Genomic DNA, 17675 nt, shown 5'->3' with positions numbered 1-17675 from the left:
ATACCGATTGACTAGAATGTGAAAACGGTAACTTTAGAAAATAACTAGAAAACAAAAAGGGAAACGAGTCGTGCCGACCGCGCACTGAGCGTTCCTTCAGCCTGGACGAGTGAGTGAGTGAGTATGGTGTTACGCCGCTTTTAGCAATATTCCAGCAATATCACGGCGGGGGACACCAGAAATGGGCTTCACACATTGTACCCATGTCGGGAATCGAACCCGGGTCTTCGGCGTGACGAGCGAACACTTTAACCACTAGGCTACCCGACCGCCCCCAGGCTGGACGAGGACTGAATGGACGGAGTCTGACTTTGTCAAGACAATGTGAGTATCTGGAATGGTGTAGCCTTATTGAAACCAACACTAGAATTTAGGCTAGAATTTAAAATGTTTAAAATACGAAGCTTCTCTAGGTGCATAGCATTCAACTGTCGAAAGTGAGTTGGGCGCACGGGTGGCCCAGTCGTCGTGATTCGCAACACTGTTTAGCGCCTCACTGGACAATGTTCCCTAGCTATGCCGATGTTCTGAAAATAATGGAGCAGGAACCTGCAAATCCAGTGATTGATATTATGAGCAAAGATCCATGCTGTCGGATGACGCGCAGTCAACAAAGTCATAGATCCTGACCACCCGATCCCTTAAGTCGCCTCCAACGACCATCAAAGATTAAGGGGGTCTCTATCTGACCCAGAATTTATATATTTAAAAACAAGTAGATAGTCGCAAGATTTAAAACAAAATGGCTAGCCATGCCTATCTAATAGCCGATAAAAATGGCAAGAGGACGATACCAATGTGAGGACCTCCTGCTTGTGTATCCGTACTACTCCCAGGACCCCCCCCCCCCCCCCCCCCCCCCCAGAAAAACAAAAACAAAAACAAAATCCCAAAATCCCAAAAATCGGGACCCTCTCCTTGTGGTTTCCTGTTCACACTAGTATCTAAATATCGTCGTTTAGTTGGGATATTGCTGACTGCGATTACGTGGCAATGTGGGTAGTACCTTCAAAATCCGCATTATGACACGAACTGTCTACCATAGACATGTCAACAGGCTGCCCGTTTCCTTGTTTGCCAGTGGTTTACTATATGAGGAAACTTTGCAGATATGTTGTATGTCATGCTTCCGGAATATCTCGTGTGGGGCTATTGTTTCAGTCCAGGAAAATCAATCTATTTTCAGTGAAACTGTAAATATATAGTCAAGCGTATTGTGTCGAGGCTAACAATACCACCGTGGCCCCTGGTGTCGACAATGGCCCACCTGACACAGAGCGAGAGAGAACGTTATACTAAACTGTTTCTCCGAGTTGACACCAATGGCGACGGCTGGCTGAACCTTACAGAGTTGTCTGTCCTTTGTGAAGTTCTCGGTTACAAGCTTGATCAATCTAAGATACAGGTAAACCCTTCTCTGTTTATTCCGCGTTCGCGCTGCATCTGTTGATGATAATTTCCTTGCTCTCTCTCATTGAATAATAAGTGAACCTCACATTTGTCTTTGGACATGAAATATATCAACACAAGCCGATTATAGTTCAAACCCCCGAGGTTTCCAGATATAGCGCTATGACTGAGTGAGTGAGTATGGTTTTACGACACTTTTAGCAATATGCCAGCAATATCACGGCGGGGGACACCAGAATCGGGCTTCACACATTGTACCCATGTCGGGAATCGAACCCCGGTCTTCGGCGTGACGAGCGAACGCTTTAACCACAAGGCTACCCGACCGACCAAGTAGCGCTTTGATTTTTTATCTCGAATTCTCAATTTAATATATTACATAGTGAAGCAGTCGGTACCGGATATTTGGTTAGGTTAATAATAGGTCAGCGATATCGGTACATTCGAAATAAGGGATGCTGATAATTAATAATGGGGTGAGGAGATGGTGGGGTCAGCAATTTTGTTCACATGTAACAGGGGGTTAACAATTTTGTAGACACAAAAAACAATGGCTTGCACGTCGACACAATGGTTTTTTACAATATCACTATCTCCCTCATTTTCATAAGTGTCATAGCTGGATGTTACATAAACAAAACCTCATCATCAGAACATCACCAGAACATCATCAGAACATAATCAGAACAGTGAGCGAGTGAGTTTGATTTTACACCGCTTTTAGCAATATTCCAGCAATATCACGGCGGGGACACCAGAAATGGGCTTCACACATGTTGGGAATCGAACCCGGGTTTTCGGCGTGACGATCGAACGCTAAACCACTAGGCTACCCGACCGCCGCATTAGAATAGAGTCATCCCAGTCGTCACTGTTCTGTGCCATCAAGTTCGTTTTTCAGGTATTCTCTTGATTCTTGGGGGGGGGGGGGGGGGGGGCACAGGTGGCCCAGTAGTCTGAGGCGCCGCGATTCGCTGTGCAGAGTTGCGCCCCTTAGGCACGCCAGAAACCTATGATTGTGGATTCGAATCCCGATTCGCCCCGATTATGTTTCTAGGTTTGTCAGCGCCATACCCGTACTCGTGGGTTTCACCGAAGTCGTAAACGTCTGAGACCTGCATCACTTCGGGCTTTCCTCCCATTTTAAGCTGACACGCCGTGATATAACTGGAATAATGTTAAAAGCGGCGTTTAACCTTACTCACTCACTCACTTGATTCTTGCTCTACAATTAAGTGCTCTATTTCATATGCCAAAGGCTTCTTAATTATGTCTATTTTTTCCCTTTTCATTTTTTCGTGTCTTTTGTTATTTTGTGATATTTTGACATTTTGACATAAAGTTGTTTTATTATTTTTTACTGATCTCTGCTCTCCTCGCATTTCGGTAAACCTACACTAACTCCTGGATCCTCCTTCGTAGTTCTCGCGATCTCAAGTTACCCGCTCTAGATTTTCAAAACATTTTACCGACCAATCAAACGAAACAATTCGAGGAGGGTGGGAGTTTATCGAAAAAATAAGTCGCCTGAAAAATATCATGGTTAAGACTGTTGAAAAAAGTAATTTTCTGCTACAGAAAATAAAAACATTGTTGTAAGATGTTTTTTGAAAAAACAACATTTCAGCTCATAGTTTTAATTGTAAAACAAATATATCTGGTTTTGCAGCTGTAGCTGAAAAAAACCCTATTCAGTCTCCAAACATAATATCAGTCGAGAATATCAAATAGTATGTCCCTCACTCACTCACTCGTCGTACCAAGGATACAAACTTGTGGTTCACTGAAATATCTTCTGACTACAGTCCCTGTTCACTTCGTTGGACACAGACAAGAACTTGAAGGTGACCTTGGACGAGTTTCTGGCTGCCATGCCAAAAATCGAGCCCAAAGAGAGGAAGTAAGTACCCTCCTACAGTGTTAGTAAGTTCTTGATCGCCATGCCAACCATAGCGACCACAGAGAGGAAGTAAGTACCCTCCTACAGCGTTAGTGAGTTCCTGGTCGCCATGCCAACCATAGCGCCCAAATAGAGGAAGTAAGTACCCTCCTACAGTGTTAGTAAGTTCTTGATCGCCATGCCAACCATAGCGACCACAGAGAGGAAGTAAGTACCCTCCTACAGTGTTAGTGAGTTCCTGGTCGCCATGCCAACCATAGCGCCCAAATAGAGGAAGTAAGTACCCTCCTACAGTGTTAGTAAGTTCTTGTTCGCCATGCCAACCATAGCGACCACAGAGAGGAAGTAAGTACCCCCCTACAGTGTTAGTGAGTTTTTTTGTGGCCATGCAACGACAGCGCCCACGGAGAGGAAGAAAGTGTTCCCCTAAAGTGTTAGTGAGTTTTTTGTGGCCATGCCAACCATTGCGCCCACAGAGAGGTAATAAGTGTTCCCCTACAGTGTTAGTGAGCTCCTTGTCGCCATGCCAACCATAGCGCCCACAGAAAGGAAATAAGTGTTCCCCTACAGTGTTAGTGAGCTCCTTGTCGCCATGCCAACCGTATAGGACCCACAGAGAGGAAGTAAGTGTTCCCCTACAGTGTTAGTGAGCTCCTTGTCGCCATGCAAACCATAGCGCCCACAGAGAGGAAGTAAGTACCCTCCTACATTGTTAGTGAGTTTTTGATCGCCATGCCAACCATAGCGACCACAGAGAGGAAGTAAGTACCCTCCTACAGTGTTAGTGAGATCCTTGTCGCCATGCCAACCATAGCGCCCACAGAGAGGAAGTAAGGGTTCCCCTACAGTGTTAGTGAGCTCCTTGTCGCCATGCCAACCATAGCGCCCACAGAGAGGAAGTAATCGTTCCCTTACAGTGTTAGTGAGTTCATGGTCGCCATGCCAACCATAGCGCCCACAGAGAAGAAGGAATCGTTCCCTTACAGTGTTAGTGAGTTCATTGTCGCCATGCCAACAATAGCGCCCACAGAGAGGTAATAAGTGTTCCCCCACAGTGTTAGTGTAACCATAGCGCCCACAGAGAGGATGTAAGTTCTCTCTTACAGTGTCAGTGAGCTCCTTGTCGCCATGCCAACCATGGGTCCACAGAGAGGAAGTAAGTGTTCCCCTACCGTGTCAGTGAGCTCCTTGTCGCCATGCCAACCATGGGTCCACAGAGAGGAAGTAAGTGTTCCCCTACCGTGTTAGTGAGCTCCTTGTCGCCATGCCAACCATATAGGACCCACAGAGAGGAAGTAAGTGTTCCCCTACAGTGTTAGTGAGCTCCTTGTGGCGATGCCAACTATAACGCCCACAAAAAGGAAGTAAGTGCTGGTTTATCAACATTTCATCAGGCATTTGAATCACGTTATCTTCCGTCTCGCATGACGCTACCAGGTTATGGTATAATCACACAATGTTTGAAGCGGAAAAGTCAAATTGTTACTCACCACACGCCAAACCTGGGACCTCTAGGAATTAAAATACGGGGAAAGGTGAGGAAATGTAATTATGTTATTGGTAAATAAATATATATAATAATTACATCATCAAAATGTATTTATTTATGTCAATCACAATTCGTCAGTATCACCGCCATCCCACAACGGGGTGGTCTGAAATTGGGTTTAACGTCGCGTCCAAGATTATTGCACTTGTATAGCAACGTGTGTGTGTGTGTGTGTGTGTGTGTGTGTGTGTGTGTGTGTGTGTGTGTGACACTGTACTAGTCCGAGCCGACCAATCCATTTAGCCCCTTAATGTCGAGCGCCAGACAGGGTGACAAGTACCATATTTTAACGTCTTTTGGTACGACGCGGGAACGGAGGCGGTCCATCCGTCTACGAACTACAAATGTTACCTCATAATTTTAAACTATTCTGCTGTTATTCCAGATGCGCCAACCTGAGACGCCTCTTCACATTGGCAGACACAAACAAGGATGGCCTCTTATCAGCAGATGAATTGTCACGGATTCTGACGACTGGGGACACGCCACTAGCTGAGGATAAAGCGAAGCGACTCATAGCTCGGGTTGACAAAGACGGAGACCATCAGCTCGACTATGAGGAGTTCCTGAAACTGATCGCTCTTATGTATTAGACAACTTCAGAATATCAATCAGAATATCAACTTCAGAATATCTTCACAATATCATAAATCATCATCATCAACTACAGAGTTGTATGTAGCTTCTTGCATTTAATTGACGACGTCCATGACACAACTGATCAACATATAAATTAACACTGGCCTCTTTTAAGTGTTGTAAAGCCAAAATATTATGCTTACATTTTAGTGAAACACTGTCTTTAGACGTGTGCATTTGTTTTCGGGTGTTGAAGCATGATTTCATTTTATTTTAAAACAAAATATGGCAAATAAACATATTACATAAGTTAATTTATTTTTACTATATTTTTTGTCTTTGTTGTTTAACGCCGCACTCAGCAATATTCCAGCTATATGACGGCGGTCTGTAAATAATCGAGTCTGGACCAGACAATCCAGTGATTGACATCATGAGCATCGATCTACGCAATTGGGATATGATGACATGCATCAACCACGTCAGCGAGCCTGACCAACCGACCCCGTTAGTCCCCTCTTACGACAAGCAAAGTCACCTTTTACGACAAGCATATGGGTTGCTGAAGATCTATTCTAACCCGGACCTACAGGGGTTTAAAATTGGAGGCCGATCATATGGTTTGGTTTAACAGCTAAATAGTTGTCAAAAATATGATCAGATGGATCTTTTTTTTTAAAGAGATAAAGATGGAGTACACCGTAACAGTTTCGCCTCACATATCATGTTTAGTTTTGTAACCCACTGTTTTCCGATGAGCCACCGGGGCAGGTGATGAAAAGTTATTCAATTTTACTTGTCATGTCTTCAGTTCGTGCTGCATGTTGCACGTGGTCTTTCTCTCGCACGCTTTGATCGAATTCCATCTATATCGCTACACACTGTATTGTTTCACTAAAAGATATCCCGATGTTTTCGTATTTTTCTGGTATTTCTTACATTTAGACGATTCATAGGTTGGATAAAACACTGTTCTGGTTCGCAGTTTTACATTTTCAACCATTTCTCGTGCAGCGACTGCTTTTACCAACAGTCGTATACTTGAACAGGCTTTACAATCGTCTCGTTATAACGCGCCAAACGTAAACTGGATATTTTGTTTAAATTAAACCCTTTTGACGGTTTATAAGCCAGAGAAAACACTATCCCTCGGTTTGGGTTGAAAATGTCGGGAAATCCGTCTCCCTCGTGTTTACATTGTCAAACAAAATCTCGGAGGCGTGTTTTCTCCTGCACTTAAACACCAGCAGTATAGTTGTCCACCGTTTAAACCCCAGCAAGATAACACGTCCTACAGTGGCTGTTTACATTGCATTGAGGCTGCTTTGAACCGTATTTCAATTATTATTATATCAATACGTGTCTGATGGATGTGGTACGGACGCCAGAAGAGGTGGAGACATTTACTATACATTTTGTACACATAGAAACATTTGAACCGAAGACTTATACTTCTGGCGAAACTCTGTACAGCCTATTGTGGCTTGGCCGACAGTCCCCGCCTTCAGTTCACACTGCATATGTGTGTTCAGAGCTGAGTGGGTCAGGTCGCTGACTTGTGTGCTGGCGATTGGCAGTGTGGGTTCTAATCCCGGATGGGCCTCAACCCCAAAAATACTAAAATCTGTTCTTTACAAAGAACGTGTTGTCCCAATGATAACATTTATTACATTTGACCACCTTTCTGGCAGTGTGTATTCACTGCAGGATAAATATAGAATACTAAACGAGCTCCCGTGTAATACCAATTTTATGAAACGAGTGAATAGTTCTGGTATCTGACGAGCGAAAGCGAGTCAGATACCACAACTTTTCACGAGTTTCATAAAATTGGTTTTACACGAGAGCGAGTTTAGTATTTTATTTATTACTTGTCATTTATAATGTTTTTAGAATTATACTGTTGAGTGTAAATAGGCTGACACCTACACGATCCATGGCATAATCCAATTGAGTTTAACAGAATAATACTTCAAACTCGTCAAAAGTTGAAACGTATGAATTTAATATCATACAATGGTCCACCTTTAGAATTCAGGCGTTCGTCCCACAAAATTATCGTAGCGTTAAGGTTATCGCAACTCGTATACTTTAACTTAGACCAACGACTGTCGTTGCGCTACCGTACGATCGCCTTCTGGAACGGGGCCTTGCACCTCAAAGTTTACAATCACGTCACAATACCCGATGACGTAATTGTGGAATTTTGTTGCAAGATCCTTCGGCGAAACAATGCCATGTGACGTCAGCCTAGCAACAAGGTTGCTGGGGTCATCCAGTGTGCATAAACTCCTCTCAGTGATCTATCATCTCCACATGCAATGTCGTTGAATAAGCCAAGGGATGTTGAGAGCTTTCAATATTTGTTCGTGAAACGTGTTCCGAGAGTACATAAGCACGCGTTTTGGTATTACACAATGTGTAATACAGTTGTATGTTTATTAAACGGGTGCTCTCTTCACGGGCAAGTAATAATAATTTATACCCTTCAGGGCTCGTTTACACCTCGCGGAATTACAGTTTACACCCTTCAGGGCTCGTTTACACCTCGCGGAATTACAGTTTTCACCCCTACAGGGCTCGTTTACACCTCGCGGAATTACAGTTTTCACCCCTTCAGGGTTCGTTTACACTTAGCGGAATTACAGTTTTCACCCCTACAGGGCTCGTTTACACCTCGCGGAATTACAGTTTTCACCCCTACAGGGCTCGTTTACACTTAGCGGAATTACAGTTTTCACCCCTACAGGGCTCGTTTACACTGAGCGGAATTACAGTTTACACTTCTGGACGACGCCTTTGCATCCAGTATTGATAATTTAATTCAGGTCTTAGTGCTCGCAACTGCAACACAAACGGCGTTAAAGGGGCACTGATCTAAAGCAGTTCTCTGGGACTGGTTGTTGCCTTCGTTATTGTTTTTTCCCTGTGAGTACCCGGATGATCCGCAACGCAACTGAGCGTGACAAGATACTGGGCTACCGTCTGCAAGGACAGCTAAATAAACTAGGAGGCAATATTTGTTTTACGCATTTTGGAACACTGATTGGTTAACCGTGATCTATAAAGATTTCAAAAAAGGGCCATGTTAATTAATTTCTTCAGCCTAAACAAACAGACAAAAAGAACGTCGGAGCTCATCGGATGTCGTCATTTGGAAATACCCTAGATGGTTATAGTTTAATCCTAAAAAAGCATCCATGCAGTGAAAGCATTTTCGGATTTCGGATTGCGTCGATAATACGATTGCTACTCCCTTGTTGTCATCCACGTTTTCTGGTATAACCCTACACTTGTGTATTTATCGTCATTCACTTGATGCTCAGTTAATGAATTTATAACAGGTATACTTAGTGGTAGCACCACTCAGAATACCTGACAAAGGTTCCCATTTGGCATTTATTGTGTCTGGGGTAATTATTCAATCTAAATCCAGGTTTGAAGTGAGGTGAAATGTGTGTTATGTCATATGCACGTATAGATAAATTACTACTGTAATTACGGTATACGCATTTCTGTGTTTTTCTTGTAATTTGAGAGTCCCGGTATAGCAATATCCCGTGTTTACTGTAGCGTCACCAGTTTACTGTAGCTTCACGAAAGCGAAGAGATTTTAGAGTTGATTATGGCTAGGTTTCGCTCTTCCGGCCCATAACCTAGCAGCCCAGCAAGAGATGAATGATGAGTTGATTTATTTTTTAGTGAATCAACGGATCGTTCCTTGTCATCAAAGGAATAACAGAAAATACGTTGATTGATTAATCACTGTTCCCTTGCACAGTTGATATGTCAAAAGTGAGTGTTTACATGTCTAGGTTTACTAAAACAAAGGGCATACACTCATATCATGGCGTGAAGTGCCGATGTAAAAACAACACACTTTGTTCAAAGGGTTAACCGATGATACGTTGATTGATTGCTCATTGTTATCTAACTAATGGATTTTTTTAGGAACCGTGGACGTTATGAAAATAGTTGTCACGTGGGCTTTCTCAGCCGACCTCTGAGACTTGACACCTTTGTGAAACACCTGAAACAATCTAAGTGATCAGTTGAGAAATGAACACGGGTCATAATATCCCGAGACGATATATATTTTTAAACATTTGATTGTTACAGAGACACGTTTCACCGAATAAGTTTCCTAGTACAGCTGCAGACGTGTGGGATATTGTTCCTTTGTGTGGATATTCACGGATACATTCCTCGAACAAGGAAGCTGCCTAAAATTATACACGTAAATTTGGTAGGTTATAATTATGATATTTGCCTTTTGTTTTCCTTCATTTGCTGTAGCATTGAACAGATTCATTCTTGTTCCTCTGCGTCTTGGTTGGGAAATTCTTCGATGCGCGATAGACGTTGTTTTCAAAAGTCTTTTTTTTTTGTAAGCGTGTACAGTCAATTTGTAAAATGTGTTTCTCTCAGGCAATTTATAAAAATGTGTAAATATTTCAGTCATTTTGACTGAAAAATCTGTCCATTTCTTTAACAGATTTATTTGTAACGAAGTTGAATCCACACAATTTCCTATCACATACTCTGTCTTGTTCAAGGGATATAGATCACCTAAGTTGACCAACGATACATTATCTAAAAAGTCAAGATATGTCTGGAACGAGAAGAATATGGTAAAATACTCTGAAAATTGGAATTTAATATCGGAACATTCTACCCAAGAAATAACAACAATAGCAGCATGTGGGCGTGTCGAGGAAGTGGCTGAAAAGTTCCACGACTTGTTACTGTCATGTTCAAAGGACTTCAAGAAATCGTCAGTATCCACAGTCAACAAGGGACATAACTGGTGGGACGCGGAATGCTACCAAGCCAGGTGTGACGCACGCCGTAAACTTCGTGCATTTCATGCAACTAACTGTACACGCGACCGCCTCACCTATATCGAGGCATGGAAATCATACAAACATTTGTGTCACCTGAAATGTACACGTGCTCTCAATATGAAAACGGGAAAACTTCAGGAGAGCCTTCTTGATAGGGACAACAAACAATTCTGGTCAATTCTAAAGGAAAAACGACAATTCACAAACCCAGTTATTACACCTGCTGAGTGGATAAGACATTTTGAAAGCCACTTTAATAGCCTGATGAACAATCCTTTATTGAAAGCATAATAGACTTTATTGACTCAATCACCGATGATTTGATAGATACAACTGTAAATACGAATGATTTAGATAGAGACATTAGTTATGATGAAATTACTGCTGCTATTTCAGGTATAAAAAAGGGCAAAGCTCCAGGATATAGTGGTATACCAATTGACTTTTTTCAAAAATGCTCCATTTGCTTGCGTTAACCTATTACTGATTTTATACAATGCGGTATTGAGAACTGGTATCTATCCAAAACAGTGGTCACTTGGTGCAATACTTCCAATTCATAAAAAAGGAAATGTTAACGATCCTAAAAATTATCGCCCCATAACTTTATTGGAAGTGTCTGGTAAAATATTTGCTAAAATTATATGTGAAAGACTGACCAAATTTGTTGAAACTAATGATATTCTTATCCCTGAACAAGCTGGTTTTAGACATGGATTTCAAACACTGGACAACATCTTTGTTTTAGATACATTGATCGCTAAATATTTTGCTTTGTATAAAGGTCGATTATATTGTTGTTTCATTGACCTTAAAGCTGCATTTGATTCAATTAATAGAAAAAGTATGTCATATAAGATTTGGCTATATAACATAAAAGAAAAGTGTTTTTCGCCTCATTAGAAATATGTACTCCAATGTTCAGTCATGTATTTCACTGCAGGATGGTTTTACTGATTTTTTCAACTGCTTAAACGGTGTGAAACAGGGATGCCAACTATCTCCACTACTTTTTTCATTGTATATTAATGATGTTATAGATTTTCTGAGTGTAGATGAGGACAGATGTATAGAACTGGGTATTTGTAATATTTTTATGTTACTGTTTGCAGATGGCATGGCACTCTTCGATAGTACAGTAAAGGGTCTACAAAAAAGACTTGACAAATTATCTGTTTATTGTAAAAAATGGAGCCTCTGTGTTAATGTTGAGAAAACAAAAGTAGTTGTTTTTAGAAAAGGTGGTAGACCTAGGAACTATGAAAAGTTTTATCTTGACAATAGACCATTAGAAATAGTTCCTTCCTATAAATATTTAGGTGTTCAGTTCTCTAGTAGTGGTTCCTGGTATAAAACACAGAAAACTCTGTCAATTCAAATGTCCAAGGTTTTGAATACAATGCGCTCCCAATGTAATAATTTTAGAAATTTACCATTGTCAGTATTGCTGTATATTTTTTATGTTAAATTGTTTCCAGTGTTGACTTATGGATCGGAAATTTGGGGTTTTCATCCCTCGCCAGACGCAACCCGTGTTTACGATACTTACTTTAAGCAATTACTCTGTCTTGGTAGAAGCACACCAAATGTTGTTGCTAGAGGTGAAGTTGGATATTGTTCATTAAAAGCTAAGATGTACATCAAAATAATTAAGTATTGGCTGAGATTAATTTATCAACAAGATAATGTGATTATACAGCAGGCTTATTCTTTTCAATATAGATTAGCTGAATTAGACAAGAGTTGTTGGGCATATAATGTTAAAATGCTTTTATTTAAGTAAGGTTTTGGATTTGTTTGGAAAAACCAAAATGTTTATTGTATCACTTCTTTTTTAAAGAGTTTAAAAAGCGTTGTAAAGAGATTGCCTACCAAATGTGGTTTGAGGATTTGTCAAAATATTCTAAATTGAAAATGTACCAGTCTGTTAAGACTGTCTTTAAATTTGAAGAATACCTATCACTTGTCATTGTACATCCATATAGAAATGCTTTGATTAAATTTAGATGTTCGAACCATAAACTTATGATTGAATACGGACGTACACTTGGTATAAGTGCGAATGAAAGATTCTGTCCATTGTGTATCGTACCTTGTGTCGAAACTGAATACCATTTTTGTATGATATGTCCATTCTATAATGATATAAGAGGTTTATTACCGAAATACTATGTACAAAACCCAACTCTTCTTAAATTCCAACAACTACTGTCATCACAAAATGCCTACACTGTAAATGACTTAACGAAATATATTTTCCTGTCAATGAAAAAAAGATGTAAACAACTCAATATTAATTAATTGTCACTTAGATTGTGCAAAGTATAATATTGTATGGCGCTCAATTGAAAAAAAATCAGTGAAATATGTATTGTATAATGGGCCGGTGGCCCCTTTACTGCAATAAACACTCTCTCTCTCTCTCTCTCTTTAACAGATTGACTAAAATTGATTAAGACGATCAAAAGGGCCTAAAAACATCACAATAGATTATTATGTAGGTTGGATTAGAAGCCAAACAATATAGAAATGTACTTTTCATCGTAACATTTACAGTCTCTTGGTGATGATATTAAACATAAAAATCTTTGGAACTCGTTTTATAATAATACAGATGGACATATTTTTCAGTCAATTTGTAAAATAACTGTATATTTAGGCGTTTAATAAATTTTCAAAGTGAAAGTTTTGCACATTTTTACTGTAAAAATATAAACACGATAAAATAAGCAATACTCAGGAGAAATATTTACTTTGTGTTGAAAGTCAAAATAGTGTAAACGAAAATCGCACAATTACCAAGCAAGACTTAGTGACTTATCAAAACTTGGTCACCAGTACCGATGCTACCCACAAAGATACCTACATTTACTTATTATTTCAAAAACTGTATTTCATTTTATTGATCAATGCGACCATACGCCGTTATACTATCAATAAAAGTGACAAATGCGCTTACGAATTGCGCAGCACAGGTCGCGAACTAGTCTTGATTTCTACTGTATCATCCGGGTACTCACGGGGAAAAAACAATAACAAAGGCAACAACCAGTCCCGGGGAATTGCTTTAGATCAGTGGCCCTTTAAAGATCGCGAGCGCAAAGATATTAATTTAAGAGATTGGTTTACACCCTGCAGGATGTTTATACCTCAGCAGAATCATATCATACACCTCAGCAGAAGTATGTTTTATATACCTGCAGTATTTTCATACCTCGGCCATCTTCCCGAGGCAAGGGTGTTACCTGATTACAAAAGTCCAGTTTCCACCCTTGCCGACCTACGCTTGAGTTATGTCCCTTCTAATGACCAATCAGATTCCACCTCTCATATCCTTTGCACTTGCTTCAAACAAAATGGCGGTGCCCAGTCAAGACGATATGATCGACAATCAAGGTCTATGTCGTAATAAAACGGGTCTTACCTCGTGAAGTGCATCAAATCATTAGAGCACCTTAGTTAATAAAATGAAAAGATTTGGAAAATATCTGCCTCGGGAAGATTACCTCGTTAGAATCATATTATCTACCTCTGCAGGATCATGTTTTATACCATGCTATACCTCAGCAGGATCATGTGATCTACCCCTGCAACATGTTATACCTCAGCAAGATCATGTCATCTACCCCTGCAGCATGTTTATACCTCAGCAGGATCATGTTATATACCCCTGCAGCATGTTATACCTCAGCAGGATCATGTCATCTACCCCTGCAGCATGTTTATACCTCAGCAGGATCATGTTATCTACCCCTGCAGCATGTTATACCTCAGCAGGATCATGTCATCCACCCCTGCAGCATGTTTATACCTCAGCAGGATCATGTTTTCTTCTCCTTCAGCATGTTTATACCTCAGCAGGATCATGTTTTCTTCTCCTGCAGCATGTTTATACCTCAGCAGGATCATGTTGTATACCCCTGCAGCATGTTATACCTCAGCAGGATCATGATGTATACCCCTGCAGCGTGTTTATAACTCAGCAGGATCATGTCATATACCCCTGCAACATGTTTATACCTCAGCAGGATCATGTTATATACCCCTGCAGCATGTTATACCTCAGCAGGATCATGTCATCTACCCCTGCAGCATGTTTATACCTCAGCAGGATCATGTCATCTACCCCTGCAGCATGTTTATACCTCAGCAGGATCATGTTATATACCCCTGCAACATGTTTTTACCTCAGCAGGATCATGTTATATAACCCTGCAGCATGTTATACCTCAGCATGTTATACCTCAGTAGGATCATGTCATCTACCCCTGCAGCATGTTATACCTCAGCAGAAGCATGTTGTATACCCCTGCAGCATGTTATACCTCAGCATGTTTATACCTCAGCAGGATCATGTTGTATACCCCTGCAGCGTGTTTATAACTCAGCAGGATCATGTCATATACCCCTGCAACATGTTTTTACCTCAGCAGGATCATGTTATATACCCCTGCAGCATGTTATACTTCAGCATGTTTATACCTCAGCAGGATCATGTCATCTACCCCTGCAGCATGTTATACCTCAGCATGTTTATACATCAGCAGGATCATGTTATATACCCCTGCAGCATGTTATACCTCAGCAGGATCATGTCATCTACCCCTGCAACATGTTTATACCTCAGCAGGATCATGTTATCTACCCCTGCAGCATGTTTTTCCTCAGCAGGATCATGTTATCTACCCCTGCAGCATGTTTATACCTCAGCAGGATCATGTTGTATACCCCTGCAGCGTGTTTATAACTCAGCAGGATCATGTCATATACCCCTGCAACATGTTTTTACCTCAGCAGGATCATGTTATATACCCCTGCAGCATGTTATACCTCAGCATGTTATACCTCAGCAGGATCATGTCATCTAACCCTGCAGCATGTTATACCTCAGCAGAAGCATGTTGTATACCCCTGCAGCATGTTATACCTCAGCATGTTTATACCTCAGCAGGATCATGTTGTATACCCCTGCAGCGTGTTTATAACTCAGCAGGATCATGTCATATACCCCTGCAACATGTTTTTACCTCAGCAGGATCATGTTATATACCCCTGCAGCATGTTATACCTCAGCATGTTTATACCTCAGCAGGATCATGTCATCTACCCCTGCAGCATGTTATACCTCAGCAGAAGCATGTTGTATACCCCTGCAGCATGTTATACCTCAGCATGTTTATACCTCAGCAGGATCATGTTGTATACCCCTGCAGCGTGTTTATAACTCAGCAGGATCATGTCATATACCCCTGCAACATGTTTTTACCTCAGCAGGATCATGTTATATACCCCTGCAGCATGTTATACCTCAGCATGTTTATACCTCAGCAGGATCATGTCATCTACCCCTGCAGCATGTTATACCTCAGCAGAATCATGTTGTATACCCCTGCAGCATGTTATACCTCAGCATGTTATACCTCAGCAGGATCATGTCAGCTACCCCTGCAGCATGTTATACCTCAGCATGATCATGTTATCTACCCCTGCAGCATGTTATACCTCAGCAGGATCATGTCATCTACCCCTGCAGCATGTTATACCTCAGCAGGATCATGTCATCTACCCCTGCAGCATGTTATACCTCAGCAGGATCATGTTATCTACCCCTGCAGCATGTTTTTCCTCAGCTGGATCATGTTATCTACCCCTGCAGCATGTTTATACCTCAGCAGGATCATGTTGTATACCCCTGCAGCGTGTTTATAACTCAGCAGGACCATGTCATATACCCCTGCAACTTTTTTTTACCTCAGCAGGATCATGTTATATACCCCTGCAGCACGTTATACCTCAGCATGTTTATACCTCAGCAGGATCATGTCATCTACCCCTGCAGCATGTTATACCTCAGCATGTTATACCTCAGCAGAATCATGTTGTATACCCCTGCAGCATGTTATACCTCAGCATGTTATACCTCAGCAGGATCATGTCATCTACCCCTGCAGCATGTTATACCTCAGCATGATCATGTTATCTACCCCTGCAGCATGTTATACCTCAGCAGGATCATGTCATCTACCCCTGCAGCATGTTTATACCTCAGCAGGATCATGTCATCTACCCCTGCAGCATGTTATACCTCAGCAGGATCATGTTATCTACCCCTGCAGCATGTTATACCTCAGCAGGATCATGTTATATACCCCTGCAGCATGTTATACCTCAGCAGGATCATGTTGTATACCCCTGCAGCATGTTATACCTCAGCAGGATCATGTTATATACCCCTGCAGCATGTTATACCTCAGCAGGATCATGTCATCTACCCCTGCAGCATGTTATACCTCAGCAGGATCAGATTTACTCCAGTCGTAATGTATGGTTAACATACCAGCATTATCAGTTCACAAACCTGCATCAACATGTCTACTTCAGCATGTCCAGTATTCAGCCAAGCAGTAGAAAACAACACAACCTCCATCACATGGGTTACACTGTAACGCAGGTTCACCCCAGGTTAGTTAACGTCCATATATCAACAATGATCAGAGCTCCAGATAAGCTTTTGGTGTTGTGGGTATTTTACCCATGCATTTAAAAATCATTGGGTATCGGTAATTCTATCTGGGTATTCAAAATCCTGCTACCTACTAGTTTTTTTTACACATGTGGGTATTTAAGTTAAATATTTAATGTTTCGTGTGGGTTCGAGAGCTTTATAGGACTAAACAATACCACGATACTTCCACAAGAAAGTGTGATGGCAAATGATCATGATGTAACTGTCATCGTTGAGTTTGGCAATGTTGACGGAATGCCCGTTTATAATTTCAAAATAAGTTGCTGATTTGCTAATCGAATATGCAGGGTTACTTCACAATATTTTGATGATACGCAAAAGTTTTATTTTTGTAGCGTATCTGTAATGTTCGTTGCGTATTTGATAAGCTTGGATTTTATTTTACTGCGTATTTCTGCATTTCTGATGCGTATTTTACGCAGATACGCAGCTTAACTGGAGCTCTGAATGATGCATCATCACTGTTGTAGTTCAGTATTCTACCCAGGAATCCCGAAGCAGGAGAAATGGGGTTTGACATCAAATTCAAGATTATTGCACTTACATAGCGATGTGCATGCATATGTGTGTGTGGCTACTTGCATTAGTCTGCACTTGTGCTGGTTTTATAGTGCTAGCCTACTGAGATACAATGTCACAGTTAAACATGGATACCCCACTCAGACACAGTATACTGACTCCGAGCTGACAAATCCTTGTTTGAGCCCCTTAATTCCGAGCACGAGGCAGGGTAACAAAAAGTATGACGTGGCCGGGGATTGAACAACTGACCTTTCTCTCTCCAGACAGACGCTCTATAGTCTGGACTATTGAGGCAGTCTGCAACATGAGACTTGATTAGCATACAAGTACATTAGTAATGGTGAT

At 41.2% G+C, this 17675-nt stretch overlaps 1 protein-coding gene across 1 annotated transcript; it reads left to right on the top strand.

Moving 5' to 3' along the window:
- The first annotated feature begins 1105 nt into the window (after positions 1-1105).
- On the top strand, positions 1106-5752 carry LOC125376252 (calmodulin-4-like). Its single transcript, XM_048388283.1, has 3 exons — positions 1106-1405; positions 3216-3310; positions 5245-5752. Exons 1-3 carry the CDS (start codon positions 1259-1261, stop codon positions 5450-5452), a joined length of 450 nt encoding a protein of 149 aa, XP_048244240.1. The 5' UTR covers positions 1106-1258; the 3' UTR covers positions 5453-5752.
- The last annotated feature ends 11923 nt before the right edge of the window (positions 5753-17675 follow it).

The sequence above is a fragment of the Haliotis rufescens genome, unplaced genomic scaffold (assembly GCF_023055435.1).
Source record: "Haliotis rufescens isolate VD_foot unplaced genomic scaffold, xgHalRufe1.0.p SCAF_7, whole genome shotgun sequence".
NCBI classification, from domain to species: domain Eukaryota; kingdom Metazoa; phylum Mollusca; class Gastropoda; order Lepetellida; family Haliotidae; genus Haliotis; species Haliotis rufescens.
This window is presented reverse-complemented; position numbering and strand designations above follow the sequence as displayed.